Source organism: Rhincodon typus, chromosome 13 (genome assembly GCF_021869965.1).
Source record: "Rhincodon typus isolate 14 chromosome 13, sRhiTyp1.1, whole genome shotgun sequence".
Taxonomy (NCBI): Eukaryota; Metazoa; Chordata; class Chondrichthyes; order Orectolobiformes; family Rhincodontidae; genus Rhincodon; species Rhincodon typus.
Window position 1 is genome coordinate 12,364,689 of NC_063344.1, and position 21,923 is coordinate 12,386,611.

At 42.0% G+C, this 21,923-nt stretch overlaps 1 protein-coding gene across 3 annotated transcripts; it reads right to left on the bottom strand.

Moving 5' to 3' along the window:
• Positions 1–773: 773 nt before the first annotated feature.
• On the bottom strand, positions 774–21,248 carry LOC109928871 (succinate receptor 1-like). 3 transcript variants are annotated; one of them, XM_048604646.1, is made up of 2 exons: positions 21,162–21,248; positions 774–1,860 (listed from the first exon to the last, which is right to left on the bottom strand). In XM_048604646.1, exons 1-2 carry the CDS (start codon positions 21,162–21,164, stop codon positions 856–858), a joined length of 1,008 nt encoding a protein of 335 aa, XP_048460603.1. In that variant the 5' UTR covers positions 21,165–21,248; the 3' UTR covers positions 774–855. The 3 variants fall into 3 exon arrangements, with proteins under 3 accessions (XP_048460603.1, XP_048460604.1, XP_048460605.1); XM_048604647.1 differs by lacking the exon at positions 21,162–21,248 and adding an exon at positions 14,878–14,965; XM_048604648.1 differs by lacking the exon at positions 21,162–21,248 and adding an exon at positions 11,329–11,435.
• Between the last annotated feature and the right edge of the window lie 675 nt (positions 21,249–21,923).

Consider the following 21,923-nt stretch of genomic DNA (forward strand, 5'->3'; position numbering starts at 1 on the left):
TGTGCATTTCTTAAAATGACCTGGTGTTTTTATTGAGAACAAAAGATGCTGGAAATCACAGCAGATCATCAGTGGAGAGACAGAAAGCTAACATTTCAAATCTAGATGACTCTTCATCAGTTTTTATTGTTTGTGACAGTAATTACATTATGCTTAGGAAGGCAGTCCTCCATGTGTCAAGCCGATGAAGCAGTCTTCTTCTACTTGCAAATCATTGCAAAATTATTCCATTTAAACATGAGTTCCACTTTCTCAATGAGTTGATCATGGCATTGCAAATCACTGAGCATTTCCGCAACTCGGGCAAAGTTTTAAGGGGTACACAATGGTGGTGGGCCATGTGTTGATGAGACTGATGAGATCTCTTTGCCCATAGCTCTTGCACTTGAGCAAGTAGTCAAGTTGTGTCGACAATCCTAATGTCCAAGGCTGCATTTCTGGCTTTCAATGTTCCTAACATTTTTCCAAAGCTAAAACAGTGTCCTTCACGTGGAGAGGAAGAAATGTCACAATGTACGCAGTCATCATCCAAGGAAGCACAGGAAGCATTTAACTACACAAATTATAATACAACATAATACAGCAATACAGTAGATACTATAATCTTATTGAAATAGGCTTACCAGTTACAGTTTAAAACTTGGCAATTTTTTTTTAAATGTTAATGAATAGCTGTATAGGAATTAATATAGAAAGAAAAAAATCTAATTTCAATCAAAAGTCCATCTAATTTGCCTTCCGCCACCCTGATAATAGTAACAGAAATGTTGATACATCAAAACGCTACTCCCAAACATGAAGTGAATTATGGAGAGGTTCATGAATTATTTGATTAATTTACAGAATTGTTGAGCCTCAGCATTTGTTTAAACCAGTCGACCTGTTGGAACTGTCCTCTTTCTGACGGGATACCTCAGGCTTTCCCAAGAAGATGCTCTTCAGTTTGTTGAAGAACTGCTCTCTGAACTTGTCCCCCAACATGAAGTAGAAAATAGGGTTCGTAATGGAGTTGAGGAAAGCTATGGGCCTTGAGATGGCGTACAGAGTCTTTACAGCCAATTTCCTGCACTCTGACATGGTGCTGTTCTCCACTCGGGAAGCAATGCGAATGTTGCGCATTATGTGATAAGGAGTGAAGAATACCAAGAAAATGACAATGGCCAACACGACCAAGGTAAGCGGCTTTTCCACGTGAACCTTGGTGCGCTGTTGCATTATTTTCTTAAGGCAGCGTGCAGTTTGGAAATAGAAGAAAAACATGATGCAGAGAGGTAAGAGAAAACCAGAAACTGTGAGGCATAAGCTGTAAATCAAACTCTGGGAGGCATTTCCCGAGCTGGCATAATCCAAACACTGGAAGAAGGACTCATCATCTGTGCTGTTGATTATCTGACCATCGATAAAAATGAATATAGGCACCAACTCCAGTGTTACAAAAACCCAAATGCTGAGGCAGATTATAACGGCATTGAACTTTTTCTGAAACCAGTGAAGCTTCACTGGGCTTACCACCAGTAGGTAACGATCGATGCTGATGCAAGTGAGAAACAAGATGCTTGTGTACATGTTCGCGTGAAGAATGTATCTATTTAATGTACACGTGACCTGACCAAAAACCCACTTGTTGCCTTTGGCATAGTAGATGACGAGCATGGGAAGGGTACAAATGAAAGCCAGGTCCGAGATGGAAAGATTGAAAAGGTAGATGTTGCTGCACTTCCATTCCTTCAGACAGAATATGTAGCCCCATATTACAGAAAGGTTTCCAACCAGTCCTAAAAGGAACTCTATTGCATACAATGTTGGAAGGTAATACTTCTCCAGCTGAAGATTATTGTCCAAGCATGTCTTATTCATTTCCTAGAAATTGGAAAACAAACACAGGTAACACAATATGGGCGCAGCAAAAGAGTTAGTAATTTTGTATGTAATTTTTTTTTTCATTCACATGATGAGGGTGTTGCTGGCTAGGCCAACATTTATTGCCCATCCCTAATTGCCCAGGGTGCAGATAAGAGTCATATGTAGGCCAGGCCAGGTAAGGATGGTACGTTTCCCTCCCTAAAGGACATTAGTGAACCAATGAGTTTTTTTTTCTGACAATTGACAATGGATTCCTGGTCATCATTAGACTCTTAATTCCAAAATTTTGTTGAATTCAAATTCTACCATCGGCCATGGTGAGATTTGAACCCATGTCCTCAGAACATTACCTGGGTCTCTGGATTAATAGTCTAGCAATAATACTACTAGACAATTGCCTCCTCTTAATAACAAGGCCACTTTTATAGTTTTAGAAAAATAGTTGTAATATTACACATAAAATTATGTTAAACTATGTTTGTCATTTCAATGTCATCAATATACAATTTCTTTGTCATTATTCAGTTGACAGATTCATGTGATGGGGAGGAGGACAACTGAGAAAAGTTCCATTCCCACAATCAGCTTAACCAACTTACAGTCATGGAACACTCGGAGCTTATAGAACAGAAGGAGGCCATTTGGCCCATAAAGTCCATGCCAGCTTTACGATACACCAATCCTCTGAGAAAGAAAAGATTTCCTTACACAAAATAAATCTCATGGCATTGGGAGTAATCATCGGCAATCACTCACTAACAAATTTGATAGTCTACCTAGGAAATTCCGTGCAATTAGTCACAGGTTCTGAAGGTCCTTGTGTGGCTGAAGATCCCAATCCTTGAGTCACATCCCTGTCCACACATTTGTAGCTGTTTCTGGGAAATGGAATTGGTCCATAGTTTGGGATTGCTGGCATTTTTTCCTCAGGTTTCTTATCCATACTTCCTCTTACCAATGGGTGTTCTCAAAGAATTATGTCCTTTCGTACAGGAAGCTCCTTCAAATCAGTTTCTACTGAGCGCTGGTCTCCCATGTGTTGACGTCTATGTTGCATTTTTTGAGGTAAGTCTTCAGGCAGTCAATGAAGAATTCCTTTGGTGGCCCTTTTGTTTGAGTGCCTCCTTTGAGCTGGGTGAAGAAGATTTCCTTTGGCAGTTGGAACTCAGACATCTTAAGCATGTTGACAGCCCAGCGGAGTTCATTTCAAATAATCATGGCCTGGTTGTTGGCACTATTGGCTGCTTCAAGGATGATGTTAGTGTTCCTATCTTCCCAGCTGATGCTAAGAATCTGTCTCAAACAGATGGTATTTCTCTAGGGCCATGATGGCGTCCATACAAAGCCCACATTTTAGATTCAAGTAGAAGAGTCGGCCTTATGACTGCCTTATACACAACAATCTGGTATCAGTACACATGTCATGGTCTTCAACGACACTCCTCCTTCGCGGTTTGATGAATTCTCCACTTTGTCTCACTAGTGATATTATTTTGCCAGGCACAGAGAGCTTTCCTCATCTTCTCAATGGCATCTTGGATGATGTGGTCATTCTCATTGAACAAACGTTTCCTGTAGCTGATGGTTTCTTCACAGCATAAGATGTTGGCTATCTTTAGTTCTTTCCAGATTTCCTTTACTCCATCAACATGAATTCTTTGGAGGTTTAGATGAAGACATTGTTGGAGGTTTGCTAGTCTGTTTGGCTCTTGAAGCAGGTCAACATTAAACATTTTTTCAAATAGCTTCTTCATCTTCAGCTGCTTCTAGCGGCATTGATTGGATGAGCAGTGGTCTGCCCAGTAGTATCTACACTGGTCATCACTTTGGTAGTGAGGACATCATCCTTTTGGTCTTGGAATCAAACAATGATTGATCAATGGTGCCTTGATTGAGGATGCCTCCAAGAAGCCTTAACCTTGTCTTTTTGGCAGAACAGTGTGTTAGTGATGACCAGCTGGTGTTCTGCGCATTTGGTGAGCAAGAGAATCCCATTGGCATTGCAATACCTGACACCTGCAATTTTTTCATTGGTTCCTTGACAGAATTTGAAGCCCTTTCCAACCCTGGCATTGAAGTCCCCCAGGAGGATTATCTTTAGGGATGTTGATGAGTATGGCATCCAGGATGGAGTAAAAGCCTCCTTTAGACTCATCAATGGCATCAAGGGTTGGGACATAGGCACTCATGACTATTAGTTTCTGTCTTGTGGCAAGTTATAGACATAGGGTCATGAGACAATTGTTGATATCAACAGGGAGCTCCAAGAGTTGGTTGACAAATTAGTTCTTGATGACAAACCAAATTCATGGATCCTGGGTTGATCCTCTTGTTGTCACCACTTTCTTCCCTCTGTTGTCATTCGGCTGGTCTTTGCATCTCCTGCAGGGCAACAATATCAACGTTGAAGTGCCTGAGTTCACGGGCAATAGGGCAGTTCTTCATTTGGATGTTTGTTTTGCTTGTTAGCTGCGAAAAATTCACATGTGACAGGTTCTGAGATTGAGTCTTACTTTGGTTTTCAGACCATAGGTGGATGAACCATCTACATGTGATTTTCCAGACTGTTTGATGATGGTAAAAGCTATTTTTTAGATACCTTTTCTGACCCCTTCCCTATGGGGTTAGCGTGGAATGGTGGGAAGTTAAACAGAGTGGATCCTGAAGCAAGCTGCTCAGTCATGAAGAAAGCTCTCCTTGGCCTATTTTGAGAGTGAAACAACTGATTCAAACTCTACCACTTACACGCCAGTCTGAAGCTAGAGATTGACAGAGATCACAATATTGACCCTGTCAACTCTTGACGATCCCTGAAGGGCTTGTGTTTTGTGTTAGGGGACTGAATAGGTGCCTTGTATGGGACATCTTTTAACATGGGAATGTTGTTGCACAGCAGCGGGCACAAGGTCCTTGACAGAAGGTAGATTCCAGTTCCAATGGCAAAGAAACCTCAACCACTGGGCATCCCCCTATTGATGCAGCCTTCATCCACTATCACAGCCATTGATATCAATGGGCATTTTCCACCTCAATCATCATCGAGGACTTGTTTCAGATTGCTCTTTGTGTGGTTCCTTCCCTCTGACCTTACCATTATGGTGGGCCTGTCTGGGGTTGAGAACTCCTGATGGCATCATTCTCAGGATCAATGGAACACTCGACCCCCTCCACCATAGCTTGGTGGCAATCCATGGAAAGGCAGTTTATTAGGAGTAGCATCATTGTAAGAATCAAGGATTGACTAATGTACAGCAATCAGGGTAGAAATAAATGGCTGTTTTCTGAGATAGAATCATCAACCCCTACAGTATGTAAAGAGGCCATTTGACCCAGTGAGCCTGCACTAACCCTCCGAAGACCAAGTTACCCAGACACAATTCCCTACCTTATCCCTATGACTGCCCATTTTCCATGGTTGATCCACTTAGCTTGCACATCCCTGGACACTACCGGACAATTTAGCATGGCCAATTTATCAAGCCTGCAGATCTTTGGACAGTGGGAGGAACTGGAGCAGCCAACGGAAATCCACGCAGACATGGGGTGAGTATGCAAACTCTACATAGTGGGCTTCAACTAGTGGTGTGTAGGAAGGATCAGTGCTTGGGGTTCAGCTATCTGCAGTATAAAATCAATGACTGTGATCAGGTGATATGTATAATGCAACTAAGTTTGCTGATGATACAACGGCAGCTGGAAGAGTGAAGGGTAAATGGCAGGTGGAACTGAATCTGTAGCCTGCATGGATGGGGAAGTGGGTGGGAGATGTAAGTGGGTGTGAATTATGGTTAGTGTAGTATTTAGTCAGTATTGGGTAGGTACGTAAGGAAAAAACTGCTGAAATGTCAGAAACCTGACGTAAGCCCACTGATAAAGAAAGTTGGTGGCAGTGTAGTTATGTACCTGGATGAGCACAATTCGGCACCCCAAGCTAATACAATCAGGGCAGGGGTTCAAATCCTACCATGGAAAATAAATTCAGTTAATGAATCTGGAATTGAGAATGAAATCACAGCAATGGTGCTTTTTTTTCATCATAAAAGCCCATCCTGGGGTTTGAAATCTGCCGTCCTGGCCTATATATGACCAAGCCCACAACAATGTGAAAGACTCTGAAATGACCCAGAAAGTTATTCTGTTGTATCAAACCGCTGGAGCAATGTCAAAAATGAATAAAGCCACACATTCCTGTAGACCCAGGAAAGATCTCCTTACTAACCTCTGTGTTCTTGTGCCAAAATTGAGAGAACTGTCCCATACGCAAATCAAGAAGCTGCCTGACATAGTCATATGCATCGGATCATACCTTATGGACAATGTTCCTGAGACCACCTTCACTGTCCCTCGGTATGTCCTGTATCCCGATCAGGACAGACCCAGCAGATGTGTCATTACACTGGTGTACAATTGGAAGGAGCTGGCTGAGGTGTCCTCAACATCCACTTCTGGTCTGCATATAGTCCCATGGTGTCATCTCAAACATGAGCAATATATAAATAGAAATATCTGCTGATAACCACGAATCAATCAATCTGGATTTCAGATAGTGACTGTGAGCTATCTTTGATTTACATAAAGACCCATCTGATTCACCAGTGTCTGTTAGAGAAGGGAATCAGCTGTCCTTACTTGAGGGGTTTGTCTCCATATGTTTGGAGACTCACATATAATATGGTTGCCTCTGAAGTGGCCAGCAAGCCATTCACTTCAAGGGCAATTAGGGATGTGTAACAAATTCTGACCTTGAAAATAATGATCATTATCTCACAAAAGAACAAAGAAACAAAAAGAAGTGCCCCAGTGGAATCCAAACTGAGTAAGTTATTACTGAGCAAGTACAACTTGATAGCAATGTCTGCAGCCCTTGCTTTATTTTGATGATGATTAAAAGTACACTGATTTTTGGCCAGTTGACTTTGTCTTTTATTGTCAATAGCACTGACATAACTTGCCAGTTTTGCCACATTGTTTGGTACATTATTAGTCACAACATTGGCATACCCAACAGGGTGGAAATGGTGAAACAGCTTGTCAAGAGGCACAGCTAGTTCGGGAGCACAATTATCATGACGAATGCTGCAATATTGTGAGGGCTCACAGCCTTTATAGTGTCTTCAACCATTTCTTGATATCACATGCAGTGAATTAAGTTGGCTGAAGACTTTTATTTATTCATTTATGAAATGAGGGCGCCATTGGCCAGGCTAGCATTTATTGCCCATCCCTAATTTCCCGGAGCGCAGTAAAGACTCAATCACATTGCTGGGGTTCTGGAGTCACATTTAGTCCAGAACAGGTAAAGATAGCTGTTCCCTTCCATAAAGGACATTAATGAACCATTTTTCCTTGACAATTGACAATGTATTCATGGTCATCATTAAACCCTTAATTCCAGATTTTTATTTTTTAAAATTGAATGCAAACTCCATCATATGCTGTGGCAGGATTTGAACCCAGGAACATTATGTGGGTCTCTGGATTAATTTTCTAATGGTAATACCACTATACCACTATACCACCACTTGTTCCCTGTTATTGGTAATACTGAGTGTTTTAGGAAGAGGCCTAGATGGCTCATCAACCCTCATGTTCAAAATACACAGGGAAATGTCAATCAAGAGGGCAAGAAATTGGGTGAAAAAGAAATGGGCAGGGCTAATTGATCCCACACCTATGGGTCAGATCTAATGTCCATGGTCCTGTAACATCTAGTCATAGATGACAGGGGATAATTAAACAACTTTTTGGAAGACGGGGCTCCACAACTATCTCTATCCCCAGTGACTGGGAAGCCCAGCACATCAGTGCAAAAGATGGGAGAAGTGAGAGAGTTACATGAGAGCTACAGCCTGTGATTGGAGGAGCAGTTACTCAAGATTCTGACTGTTCCGTGCACTAATGTGACCTTTCAGCCATTCATGACTGTATTGAATGATGGACCAGGCCTGATGGGCATCATAGTTGGCTTATGCTCTGATTTTTAATGCTGCAATGCATCAGTTTAAAATGAAGCTGAATCTGATGCTTGTTTACCATTGAGGTGCAGAGTACGTGCTTAGTGTCTGATAACGATGTGAATGTTGAAAAACTTTGAGAGCTCTTGAGCTAGTAAACAAAATAATAGATCCAAGGTGGTTACTTATTTGTTTAACAAGACAAGAGTGAACATCTGGTGTTTTAAAGGATTGACTCCATCTCTGAAGGTCTTGCACTCAATAACACTAGTTATTCCATAATGAGCTATCGAGGACAGTATTCATGACTACAGACCTATAAAGATCTTGACCTTTCTTTGTCAATTTGTACAGGCTGACAAGAATGAAATATTCGGAGACTGTTACATCCTTATTCAGCGGAAAAAAAAGCCATGTACTTGCATAAACTTTTCTATATATCTAATGTTTGGAGTCAGTGTGTGAGTCAATACATAGTTGAAGCCAACAGAAAGTGTGCATTACAACCATATTTGAGGTCAAAGTCAAGTTTTCTTGACTTTATGTGTATCTTTTGAAAGCGCACTTCTTGCATCTATATATGCTGAAATGTTTCTTGTCAATCTGACATGCAAGTTACGGTACTTGAGGATTGGGTAAGGTTGTATCATCTCTAAAACTGCTCCATCCTGAAATAATAGCCTGGATTGCACAGGGGTTGGGGGGTGAGGTACACGTTCCTTGTCCACACCTCATACAAAAACTGACCAGCATTAAATAAGGCTTCCCCCAGGGCTAACATGTTGCAGATGATGGTCACCAGTTGAGGTTCAGACTTCTGCCTCATCATGGAAGGGAGTCTTTTCCTTGAAGGCTTTCAGACAATCTGATTGTGTAGCAGCTTTTGACTTGCCATCAGCACCGGCCATGCTGCTGAGACTTGAAGAAGGCCCTGGGAGTGAGATGACAGTGACTGGATTGACGTATATCCCAATTTGTAGTGGGGAGGGATCGAGCACTTCAGGGAAGGAGTTGAAGGGGTTTGCATGAAGGTTCTGGAGGCCAGTTGGGAGGCCACCGAGAAGGAGGGGTACAGAGTTAGTTAGGGTTGTCCCTGATGCATACAGTACACTCTCTAAAGAATGTACCACCTTTCATTCCCACCTTATCACCAACATGGATGAAAAAGTTGCCTTTTCATCCTGATACGTCTTACACTATGTAGCATTTTACACCAGTAAAGGCAGATTGAGGGCCCACCTAAGATCCTCAATAGGCTGTAGGTTTGGTGGGAGAGTGGGAGCCTAATCTGCCCTCTATGTCATGGAGGCTGCCTGGGGGAATATGTGGAAAGGGCACGGGGCTAGCCACTAAAAATAGTTTACATGCTCCCCTGCCAAAAACGTTTGCTGGGGGAGGTGGGGATGGGTTCATGAAATTCAACTTCTATAGTAAAGGCTGTGTAAATTTCAAAACTTGATACAATTATTGGTTTGTGTTTTGTCCTTTTTCCAGAAATACATAAGGCTAAAAGTATACTACATATTTCCAACACTTAACTCTCTTCTTGACTGTAGACACAGACGATGAAATGGAAGATTTTTTAAAAATCAGGAATCCTAGTGAGAGTGGAATTTCCCTGAATCTGCTGCCAGGTTACAAGATAATGTATTAGGTTTTCAATGACTGGGAAATTTTCCATGCCATGTGTCTTTGCAAAAAGGCTGGAGATTAATGTTTAGTACATCACAGCAGACTTCCTTGAGCACAGTAACAGCAGACAAGCAGCGTAGATACCATGAAGAAAGGAGATAAGCACAGACTATACCATCTGTTCCAGTTGCTCCCCCTCCCCTTTCTTTTCCTACAACATTAAACTAACCACTTTCCAGCCACCTTTGGTTCTGAAAAAGAATCAGATTGGATTCAAAGTGGGAGGTGGTGGCCTCATGCTATGTCACTGGGCTACTAATCCACAAACCCCAGGCTAATGTTCAGGGTGGGTGGGTTCGAATCCCACCATGGCAGATGGTGGGATTTGAATTCAACAGAACTCTGGAACGAAAAGCTAGCCTAATGACAACATTTGACCTCTCACACCTGACTGTGACTGCCCCAACTGACTGACTGTGTCCAAGTCCACAGATAATTATCACATACTGCTCTCGACTTAGCGTGCTGGACATCCTGTCTGAAGGCTATCTGCCTTGACTTGACTGAGGATGGCTGGGAACCATGATGCAGCAGTACCACGAGCTTGGTGCCCCCGACTGAGGGGTTATGTCTAAAATCAAGGCAATCCTTGACCAGAGCACTGGGGTTGGCCTACAATGTTTAGAAACTAAGTCAGCAGCCTGGAGATGCTGCCTGGTCCATTCCATGAGCTGAGCACGTGTCACAGAATGACAGAATCAGAGAATTGTTATGGTGTAGAAGGAGGCCATTCAGCCCATTGTGCTTGCACTGATTCTATTACCTTGTGCTAATCCCCTGCCTTTCCCCCATATCCCTGCTTGCCATTTCTATCCAAGTAATCATTCAATACTCTCTTGAGTGCTTCAATTAAACACGCCTCCACCACATTTCCAGGCAGTGATTCCCTAACTACTCACTATTGTTTTCACATTATCATTGCTTTGTTTGCACATCCGTTTAAATCAATGCCCTTTTGTTGCTTTTCCTTTTTCCAAGTGGGAACAGCTTCTCTCTACTTTATCCAGCCATGATTTTGAAAACCTCTATTGAATCCCCTCTCAGCCTTCTTCTTTCTAAGGAGAACAGTATTAACTTCTTCAAACTACCCCCAATTGCTGAGTTTTCTCATACCTAGAAACATTCTTGTAAACTGTTTCTGCCCTCTCACCAATGCATTCACAACGTCTTATAATTTGGCACCTATAACTGTACACAATACTCCAGCTGAGGTCTAACAAGCGTCTTGTACAAAGTCAACATCACCTCCTTGCTCTTGGAGTCATTAATAAAGCTGAGAACACTGTATGCCATGTAACTGTAGCTACTCTCTCCACTTGTCCTGCCACCTTCAATGACCTGTGCAAATATACACCCAGGACCCTCTGTTTCTACACCCCTTTTAGATTTATGCATGCTGTTTTATATTGTCTTTCAATGTCTTTCCAACCATTCTTTTGCCCCCAGGTGCAAAGTGTCCTTGTTGCCAGTTTACAATGATAATTGCTGTTACGGTCTCAGATGCAGCATTGAAGAACAGACCCTGTACAGCAAGTGGATCGGAGGTGTACCAAGAGAGTTCAGAGACTAGCACATGTCGGATACCAATCTCCATGGACACAGGATGCATGTGGCAAGTGCCCATGGAGCATCTCCTGAGATGTCAGTACTTTGTGCCCAACGTGGAGGCCCTTTGGAAAGCGGTGACTCTCACGTCAAGAATTCTCAACATCCTTATTTCTGCTGGCAGATTGTATGATAGAAAGCTATAAATTAATGACGTGGGACCTGCAGTTAATAAGGTTGTTAACGAGCAATAATCCCTCAATGGGCAACTCACCACTGAGAATATCGCCTCGACACCCAGAATCTTGTTCAAAGATGCAGCAAGTGTTCCCAACGTTAAGATAGGCACAACTGAACTTCTCACACCATTCTGCCACTCTTCTCACTGTAGTCCATACTGTTCAGGTCCCTATAAGATTCTATTTCTCTCTTCACACATGCAACCAAACTGCCAAGTTCCAGTAGCAGCCTCTGCTCTCTTTGAAGGTCCTCCGGCATTTGCAGTTCTTAGCTTTTCTGAACAGAGAGCCAGCACTTTTCACATGACGTGACTGATTTGAAAGTGTCGCACAGGATGATATTTGCCTTTGTGGATAATTTTAAACAGTATTTATCAAAGTAAATGACTGTGGCTACTATCCAATCAGTGAGCGTGTGTTATTACTGATATACAGCTAGTCAATTTATTACTAGTCAATGGAGATTAGCATTTTAACAAGCAGAAGGTGATATGACAGAAAGGCTGAAATGTGTTAATTTAGCTCTATTGATTGAGGCAAATAAATAATTATGACTGAGCAAATAAAGAAGGATAAGCAATGAGGAAATTGTGAAAAAAAGGAAGGAACAGTGATAAGGTGGCAGAGATACTGAACATTAGACATTGCTGTCATATCCATAGGCCATGATCTAACCTGGAGAGTACAAAGTGATTTCGTTTTGCATCCACATCAGAGGAAGTCTGGCAGGAAATGTTGGTTGCATCAACACCACAAGGAGATTTAAAAGGTTAAGGCGCATGAGTGATGGAATATTGAATTGGGGTTCATCTACATAGCAGGCAAAATGGCACTAATTGCCCGACATCGGAGGTTGACTAAGGAGCAGCGCTCCGAAAGCTTATGATTTCAAATAAACCTGTTGGACTACAACCTGGCATTGTGTGACTTCTGCCTATATCTATGGTCTTAAGAACAGTCAAAAAGTACCTCTAATAGCCATTGTCCACCAATACACAACAACAGTCCCACATCACAAATATTCATTAATTTTCACCCCAAAGGCAGTGAGTCACTTAACTGCCATGAATTTCTACAATGGATACAGTAAGAAAGCAGACCCTGAGTATACTTCAGCTGAGTCACGGATCCAACTCTGCGGCGTTGGCATGAATCTGGTCTATACGCACGCTGTGTCTTTAGCTAAATTGATTGGCCTCTGTGGTTACAAGTAACAAGGCTTTAATGCAGTGAACAATGTAACACAATTTGCAGAGGCAAAACAATTGATGTAAAGTAGCCAGAGGAGGAAGTGAACATGGGGAAGTGACTGAAAGTATGGTCGATGACATGGGGTTTTAGAAAGTCTGGAAACAAGTAGGGAAGGAGTTCCAGAGGGTTTCGTTTTAAACAGTCAAATGCCATGTCAGGAGAGCAAGGAGATGCCAAAGTGAATGAATCAGGATTAGTGCAGTGTGTGTGATAATGTATGGGACTGGAGGTGGATTACAGATGGAGAGTAGGGTGGGGTTTATCGAGATTTGTTGATGACAAAGAGGCTTTTGAATTTAATATTTTGACAGAAACACAATTACAGGGCATGACAGCGACAGGGCTGATGGGAAGAGAACACCTGATGTGGATTAGAATAGGGCGATAGGTGTTTGAATTGATTCTGGAGTTTATATGGCGTGGAGTTTAGGATTGCAAGAGCAAAGGGCATTGAGGCTAAACCTGGAGGCAAAGATTAACAAGGGTGTCTGTGCGTGTGCACATGAGATTATCCTGGAATAAGTCAAAGTGTGGATTTGGAAATGGACCATTTTCATAGTGTGTAGCATGTGGCTGTCGAAGTTCAGCTTACGATCATTCGAAATGACAAGTTTGTGTATCATTAGAGAGACAATATCAGTGATTAGCTAGTGGGGATGAAATCAGGGGTTAAGACACATGGTCTTCAGGAGGGTATCAATATTGATGTCAGGTTGACACAATATGTCAATAGATTACCAGCATTTTGGTAAGAAGTTACAAAGTATTTACATAATAGATTCAGACCGTTCAGCCCTACAACTCCTTGTGGATGTTTATGTTTCACATAAGCCACCACCTACCCTTTCTTTTTATTTCACCTTGACACCATTTCCTTCTCTTCCTTTCTCTTTCATCTGTTTATCTAATTTCCCCATTACTGATCTTAACTATTTCTTGTGAAACTGACTTCTACAGTCTAATGACTCTGTTTGTAAATATATTTCACTTTAGTTCCTTGTTGGATTTATTAGTGATCATTGTATGCTTATGGGTTCTAGGTCTAGTTTCGCTACCCCAAGTGGAAACATACTCTCTATGTTTATTTTATTGAAACGTTTTGTCAACTTTCAGATCTCTGTTCAACCAACCTTTGGCCTTTCTCTCACGAGCATGAAGAGCTCAAGAATGTTGTCATTCCTGCTACTATAAACCCCGAGTTCTGCTACTATGCTCAGATTGGGGTGAATGGCCTTCATGAGCATGATAGCAAATCCAAAATTCTGAGAGTTTGAAATCATTTTCGAATTTCTCTGATTCCTCTAAATCACTCCATGATGGTACTGCTGCCTCACAGAGCCTGGAACCCGGTTCAATTCCAACTTTTGGTACCTGTCTGTGTGGAGTTTGCACATTTTCCTCGTGTCTGCATGAGTTTCCACTGGTGCTCTAGTTTCCTCCCACATTCCAAAGATGTGCAGGTTAGGTGGATTGGCTCTGCTAGATTGCTCATAGTGTCCAGGAATGTGTAGGTTATATGGATTAGCCATGGGAAAAACAAGGTTAATGGAAAGGATAGGGGGATGGGTCTGGGTTGGATGCTGTTTGGAAGCATGGTGCAGACTTGGTGGGCTGAATGGCCTGCTTCCACACTGCAGCGATTCTATGATTCCAAATCCCCTACGTAACATGTCAGTTAACATGGGGCGGCCGTGGTATAGTGGCAACGTTACTGTGATAGCAACCCAGAACTAATAGGTTTGAGAGGTAGGATTAAATTCTACTTGATGAACTTTAGATTTAAAAATCAGGAACTGAACACGAGAAAATGAAACGGGTCTAACTGTGACCCCATAACCAATCGCCACAAAAACATGTGTGGTTAACTCATGCTCTTTACGAAAGGAAGTCTCCATCCTCAATTTGCCTCACCCCCATGTGACTTCAGACTTATAATTGCCTCTAAGCAATTAGGGACGGACAATAAATAATGGCATCCCAGCAATACCCACACCCCATAAATTAATTTTTTAAATACTGCATCACTGGGTCAACATCACTGTGAGCAAATGAATTTGATTGCATTTTTTTTGTAGAATAGTGCTGTCACATGTGCAACTGTGATTCAGTTTTCAAAGCACTTCACTGGCTGTAAACAGTGTCGTGAGGTTGTGGAAGATGCAAGGCTTTGCTTTCCAGCAAGCTGTGTCAAAGGTCTCCAACAGTTTGACAATGCTAAGGAATTGTATTCCTGATTTCCAACAGAATTATCATTCCTATGTCTTTTCCCAACCCTTTCAATACTTTTAAATGTAAAGTCAACAAAGTAGAACATGTAGTATAGGATTACTCACACTCTAGAACAGGATCCCTGCACTGGCAGGTTACTCCAGGATCACTAAAGATAGCTCCTTTTACAGTTCTGTTGTATTTGAGTTCAGTCTTCACAGTGCGTCTGAACAAGAGAGGAAGTGAAGAGTATATGAGGCTCACAAGAGGAAATGGATGTGATGTGGCCAGTGAGCATTGTATCAGTAGTCTTGTCTACAAACTGCCCCTGTGCAGTGACACAAACACCAGCGCTCTCTGGGTGGAAGGGTTGAGAAGCAGAGCAGACTGATTTAAAGAATCTTATAATGGACTCAATGTTGACGTAAGAAAAGGCAATTTCATGTTGTGATCGTGGTTTCACTCTGGAATGTACTTGCTGAGAGGATCTGAATGTAGATTCAAGCTTAAATAAAAACCAAAAGAACTGCAGATGCTGTAAATCAGGAACAAAAACAGAAGTTGCTGGAAAAGCTCAGCAGGTCTGGCAGCATCTGTGAAGAAAAAAATCAGAGTTAACGTTTCGGGTCCGGTGACACTTCCTCAGTTATTTTGTTTCCCTCACAGATGCTGCCAGACCTGCTGAGCTTTTCTAGCAACTTCCTTCTAGATTCAAGCTTAGCTTTCTTTCAAAAGTGAATTAGATCAAGACCTGAGTGTTAAAAAGGAACTAGTCACAGACTCACTCTTCTCACTCGCATACTGACTGTGTGTACAGGATAGGCCAAAGGACTAAAAGGTAATGATGGTATTCAACAGCTGCATGGGAAAATAGATTGTACAGGATGGGAAAATAAGATGATATTCGACAAGCTGTGTGACCTTGAATGAGTCCTGTGGACATTTCTTTTCGGGCCAAAGATGGTACCTGCAGCTTGTTGTTTTCTGTCGCTGTGTTTTCTGTTCTGGGCAGCCTTTCTGTATATTGTACCTGCTGCTTTCTGTGCCTGGCTGTTTGTTACACTGTATAAGAGAGAGAGTTTCATTCCAAGTCATTGGATTTCGCCTCGGATCGGAATCATGTACAGTGCCAGGAACAAACTCAGCCTCCTGGCCAACCGCCAGTCGAGGGGTCCCTGACGTGCAGAAGAGCGTGAGGATTATTGTTTCTTTCCTCTCTTTTTCATTCTTTAAATTTACTTAATAAACGTTCCTTTTTTTTGTCTTTTACTATTACTCAATAAAAGTTCATATTTAAGCAAATTGCTGCTGTCGAGCCTTGTCTTTACTACATTTAACCGAATCTGAAAAGACCTGCTTGGATGCACTCTGTGATCCAAGACACTGTGAAATTCAGTCATACTGTGGTCATTGCTATCTAAAAGTTCCTGTGTCACTGTGGGGTCATAAATTAATTGTATCTCATTTCATAGTACCAGATCTAGAATACCCTGCTTCCTAGTTGGCTCGAGAACATGCTGCTCTACAAAATTGTCCCAAAGTATCTCATGAACTCATTTTCTAGGATATCCTCATCAATCAGATTCAAATCACCTTGATTATTACAAAACTTTTCTTTCAAACCACCACTTTTTCTTCCTGTGTATCCCATCTTATAGTTTAGTTACTGTTTAGTCACCTATGAACTTTTCCAACAACTGACTTTGTATTTTTGCTTTATCTTGCAACTACCCAAATTGATTCTACATCATGATTTTTGTAACTAATGTTACATTTCATTATCAAGAACAAAAACAGAAATTACTGGAAAAACTCAGCAGGTCTGGCAGCATCTCTGGAAGGAAATCAGATTTAACATTTCGGATCAAGTGACCCTTCCTCAGAACCATTCTTACAGCGTCTGCAGTTCTTTTGGTTTTTATCTTTCATTATTATGTTAATGTTACCCTTAATTAACAGAGCCACCCTATTAATTTCTCCATCTTCCTATTTTTCCAAAAATGTCAGGTACCCTTGAATATTTAGAGTCCAGCCTTTATCACCTTGCATCCACATGTCTATACTGGTGATCAGGTCAGACACATTTATTTCTATTTGAGCTTTCAATTTTCCTGTTTTCATTAACAAATTTTATATCCACTCTGGCCTTAGCTGCTGGCACACTTATGTTTATATGCTGTGTTCGCACACTCTGGCTAACATCATCATTTTTCCTACCTTGCTCTGCCACATCAGCCTTTTCCTTTATCCACCACATCTTCCTTCATGTGATCCCTCTCCATTCCTTCCTGCCCACTATGTAGTTTTATTTCGTTTTACTCTTACTTTAGTTTTAATGGCTCGTCAAAAAGATAGCATCTCCAGAATTGCAATTATCCTTCAATGTCAGCCTCTATGTTCAAGTCCTGAAGTGAGACTTAAACCTGGAACCTTGCGATGCAGAAGTGATGGGCTATTATCTTAGCAATGGCTGCAAGGAAACCAAAGACTTTGAAAGGAGAGAAGGCATTTCCACTGATGGGAAATCTAGAAACAGGAGGATTAAAAGTAGACAAAAAAATCGGTGGAAATCTTAAGCAAGCATTCTCAGGAAGGGTCACTGGACCCACAACGTTAACTCTGACTCATCTCCACCAATGCTAGCCAACTTCCTGAATTTCTCTAATAATTTCGGTTTTTGTTGGGACTAAAATTAGAGCTAGGCTTTTCAAGAAGGATGTCAGGGAACAATTATTCACATAATGAATAGCAAAAATGTCTCTCCCCTAAAAAATGCTGCTGTTCTGGGAACTGCGGTCCCCAGCATCACAGATGCCAAGTTTCAGCAGTTCGATTCACTCCACACAATATCAAGAAATTTATCAATTGAGGTATTCAAGAGGACATTGTATGATTATTTGAATGGAAATAATATGCAAGGGCAGTGGGGGAAAGCAGAAGGCTGGCAGTAGGTAACGGCGTTCATTTGAGGAGCCAGTTCAAGTGTAATGGACCAAATGGCCTCCTGCACCATGACACTTCTGTGATTCTGTGAAAAGGCTGAAGATGCTGAATACACCAGAGGCTATGGCTCCTGGAAACATTTTGACAAGGGCACTGAAGACTTGTGTTCCAGAACTAGCTGGATTACTAGCCAAACTGCTCCAGTGTAGTTGTAACATCGACATCTAAGCAGCAATATAGAAAATTTGTAACATGCCCAGCTATGCCCTGCCTGGAAAAAACAGGCCAAATGCAACTCAGCCAGCTGCTGCCACATCAGTCTACTTTCCATTACTGTGTATAGGTCTGAAGGCATTGGAAAGTATTAATACTAACAGGTGATCATACTGAATGCTCCTAAATTCTATATTCCTAAACGCCAAAAACATCAGCCATATCAATGATGTCATTTGAACCAGTGGAAGAACAACTTTGAAATGGCTGAGCAACTGAATACACACTTTGGTTCTGTCATCACAAAAGATGACACAAATCAGATACCAGAAATGTTGCAGAATGCAAGATTTAGTGAGAGGGAAGAATTGAGGGAGATCAATTTTAGGAGAGAAATGGTGCTGGGAAAATTGATGGGATTGAAAGCGGATAAATCCCCAAGGCCTGATAATCTATATCCCAGGGTACTTAAGGAAGGAGTTCTAGAAATAATGGATGCATTGGTCGTCATCCTCCAGGATTCAATAGGCTCTGGAACAGTCCCTGCAGATTGGACAGTAGTTAATGTCACTCCAATATTCAAAAGGGAGGTAGAGACAAAACAGAGAGTTATAGACCAGTGAGCCTAACGTCAGTAGTGGGAAAAATTCACAAATCCATTATCAAGGACTTTATAGCGGAGCATTTAGAAAGCAGTGTCAGGATCAGACAGAGTCAGCATGAATTTAAGAAGGGGAAATCATGCTTGACAAATCTTTTGGAATTCTATGGAGATGTAACTGGTAGAGTTGACAAGGGAGAGCCAGTCAATGTGGTACGTTTGGATTTTCAGAAAATGTTTGACAAAGTCCCGCATAAGAGATATTTGTGCAAGATTAAAGTGCATGGTATTGGGGCAAGTGTACTGAGATGGATAGAAAACTGGTTGGCAGTGAGGAAACAAAGAGTAGGAATTAATGGGTCCTTTTCAAATTGGCAGGCAGTAACTAGTGGGGTGCCACAGGGATCAGTGCTGGGACGCCAGCTATTCACAATATATATTAATGATTTGGATGAGGGAAAAACATGTAACATCTCAAAGTTTGCAGATGGTACCAAGTTGGGTGGGAGGGTGAACTGTGATGAGGATGCAGAGATCCTTCAGCATGATCTGGACAAATTGGGTGAGGGAGCAAATCAATGGCAGATGCAGTATAATTTGGATAAATGTGAGGTTATTCGCTTTGGAAGCAAAAGCAAGAAGGTAGATTACTACTTCCATGGCTGTAAATTGGGAGAGGGGGGAGTGTGCAGTGGGACCTGGGTATCCTTGTGCACCAGTCGCTGAAGGTAAGCATCCAGGTGCAGCAGGCGGTAAAGAAGGCAAATGATGTGTTGGCCTTCATTGTAACAGGTTTCAATTAATGTAGCAGGGATGTGTTGTTGCAGTTATACAGGGACTTGGTGAGACCACATGTAGAATATTGTAGAAGATAACGCAGTGTGAAGCTGGAGGAACTCAGCAGGCCAGGCAGCATCAGAGGAGCAGGAAAGCTGACATTTCGGGTCAGGACCCTTCTTCAGAAAGCTTCAGAAATCTTCTGAAAGGGTAGAATATTGTGTGCTGTTTTGGTGTCCTTTTCTGAGACTGGATGCTCTTGCTCTCGACGGAGTGCAGCAAAGTTTTACCAGGCTGATTCTGGGGATGGTGGGACTGATGTATGAGAAGAGATTGACTAAGTTAGGATTGTTTTTGCTGGAGATCGGATGAATGGGGGAAAGGGGGGGAGCCGGATCTCATAGAAATTTGTAAAATTCTAACAGCACTGGACAGGGTAGATGCAGGGAGGATGTTCCTGATGGTGGGTGTGTCCAGAACCAGGGATCACAGTATGAGGATTCAGGGTAGACCATTTAGAATGGAAATGAGGAGACATTTCTTCACCCAAAGAGTGGTGAGCCTGTGGAATTCATTATCACAGGAAGTAGTTGATGCCAAAGCATTGAATGTATTCAAGAGGTGGCTAGATGTAGCACTTGGGGTAAATGGGGTCAAAGGTTATGGGGAGAAAGCAGGATTAGGCTATTGAGTTGGATGATCAGCCATGATCATGAGGAATGGCGGAGCTGGCCCGAAGGGCCGAATGGCGTCCTCCTGCTCCTATCTTCTATGTTTCTGTGTTTTTGAAGGAGTGAGACTGAACATGTGGTCCTCTTTAGTGTCTCCAAAACAATGCAATTGTAACCTGTAACTAGTTGCCAACTTCAAGAAACTATATCTCGTTAAACGTAAAAAGATTTTTCATTTTAAATCTGACCATATTTTGGAAACATGTCGTTTTCATTGAGTTTCACATAGGCTTCCTCTCTGTGCGGCCTAAGTTTCCTTCTACTTTCATCCCAAACTCACCTCATTATCGACGGACCACACCACTCATCATGTCCATCACTCATCATTCTACCAAATGCGAGAACCAGAAGAACTCACCACGGCTAAGATATCCCGAAATGGATTGTCATCCTTTGTGTCAGCACAACATTGATCGCAGAAAAGCACTGGCATTCTGGAGCTTCGTGGCTTTTGGTCTTGAGATGTTGAGAAAGGGAAGCTGGTGCCCAAGGGACTTGGGGATCCTGGTTGGATAGGCTAATGTAGAAGAATGTTGTTCACAGCCCCCAAGACTAGCAACAGAGGGCATGAGACCAGCCCCTGCCAGCCTAATCTGAGATTGCCGCCTGGGTCAGTGCAATGGAAAGGTGTCATCAACACTGCTATCAAACAGCAATCTGCTCACAGGCCTTCAGTTTGAGTTGAGCCAGGTCACTTAGCTCCTGACCTCATTGCAGTTCTGGTCCAAACAAAAGAGCTGAACTTCAGATGTGAGGTGGGAGCCACAGCTCCTGGCATCAAAGAAATATTTATCCAAGTGGGGCATCAAGGAGCCTGAAACCTAGAGTCAATAGGACCATAGCAAATTCTCTGTGGGTTGGCATCATAGTTAGCACAAAACAGGACGGATGGTCTTGTTGGAGGTCAATCATCCTACTTCCAAAGGATCACTGCAGGAACTCTCAGGATGCTTTATCCACTACATTTAAAATACATTCGCTAGCACATTGGCAGCACTGTGTGCCATCGACAAGTTTCTGTGCCAACTCAACCAGACTCCTTCAACACCATCTTTGCAGTCGAGAATGTTTACCATCTAAAAGGACAAGGGCAGCAGATACTTGGGAGCATCCCCACCTGCAGGTTCCCCTCCAAACCACTCACCATTCTCACTTGGAAATATATTACCGTTCCTTCACTGTTGCTGGGTCGAAATCCTAGAACTCCCTTCCAACGAGCGATCCGGGGTTCCTACAATCCAAGGGCTGTAGCAGTTATAGAAGACAATTCGCCAAGTCTTTCTGAAGGGTCATTAGGTATGGCCGATAAATTTTAGACAAACCGGTGAGACCCACATGCTATGAATAAATAAAATTAATTTGTAACTTTAAAAGCTGCAGTTGAAAGATTTTTGTCAGGCAAGTTCATTACAGAACAAAGGTGAGTAGATGAAGTTGAGATACAGATCTGAAGTAATTGCAATAAATGATGGAATGGACTTGAGTGAATAAAAAGCTTCTTCTGATCTTGAAAATCTGGGCAATTTTTTTAGCCCAGATTTAGGTCATTGTTGACCTCTCATATATTCAAACAAACTGTTTTATTTTCAAACTTAATTCGACCAACCCGTATTTATTTTGACAATGCAATCTTAAAAACTGTGAACAGAAATGGGAAGGAAATTGCCTCAAGAGATTCAGCTGATGGACATAAAGATAAAAAAATTGATGACAAGAGTACAGTGTGTTTTGTGTTAACCAATGTAAGTTCTGAGTATTGAGCAGCTTTAAAACGAGTTTTTCTTTAACCACCTACCTTTGGCAGATCTAAGTTAGTGCTGTACTGTCCCAGATGGCAGGATCAAGTGATTCTGTTCAGTGCAGAATATGTTCAGATGAAGGACTCGAATGTATTTTCATCAAAGCC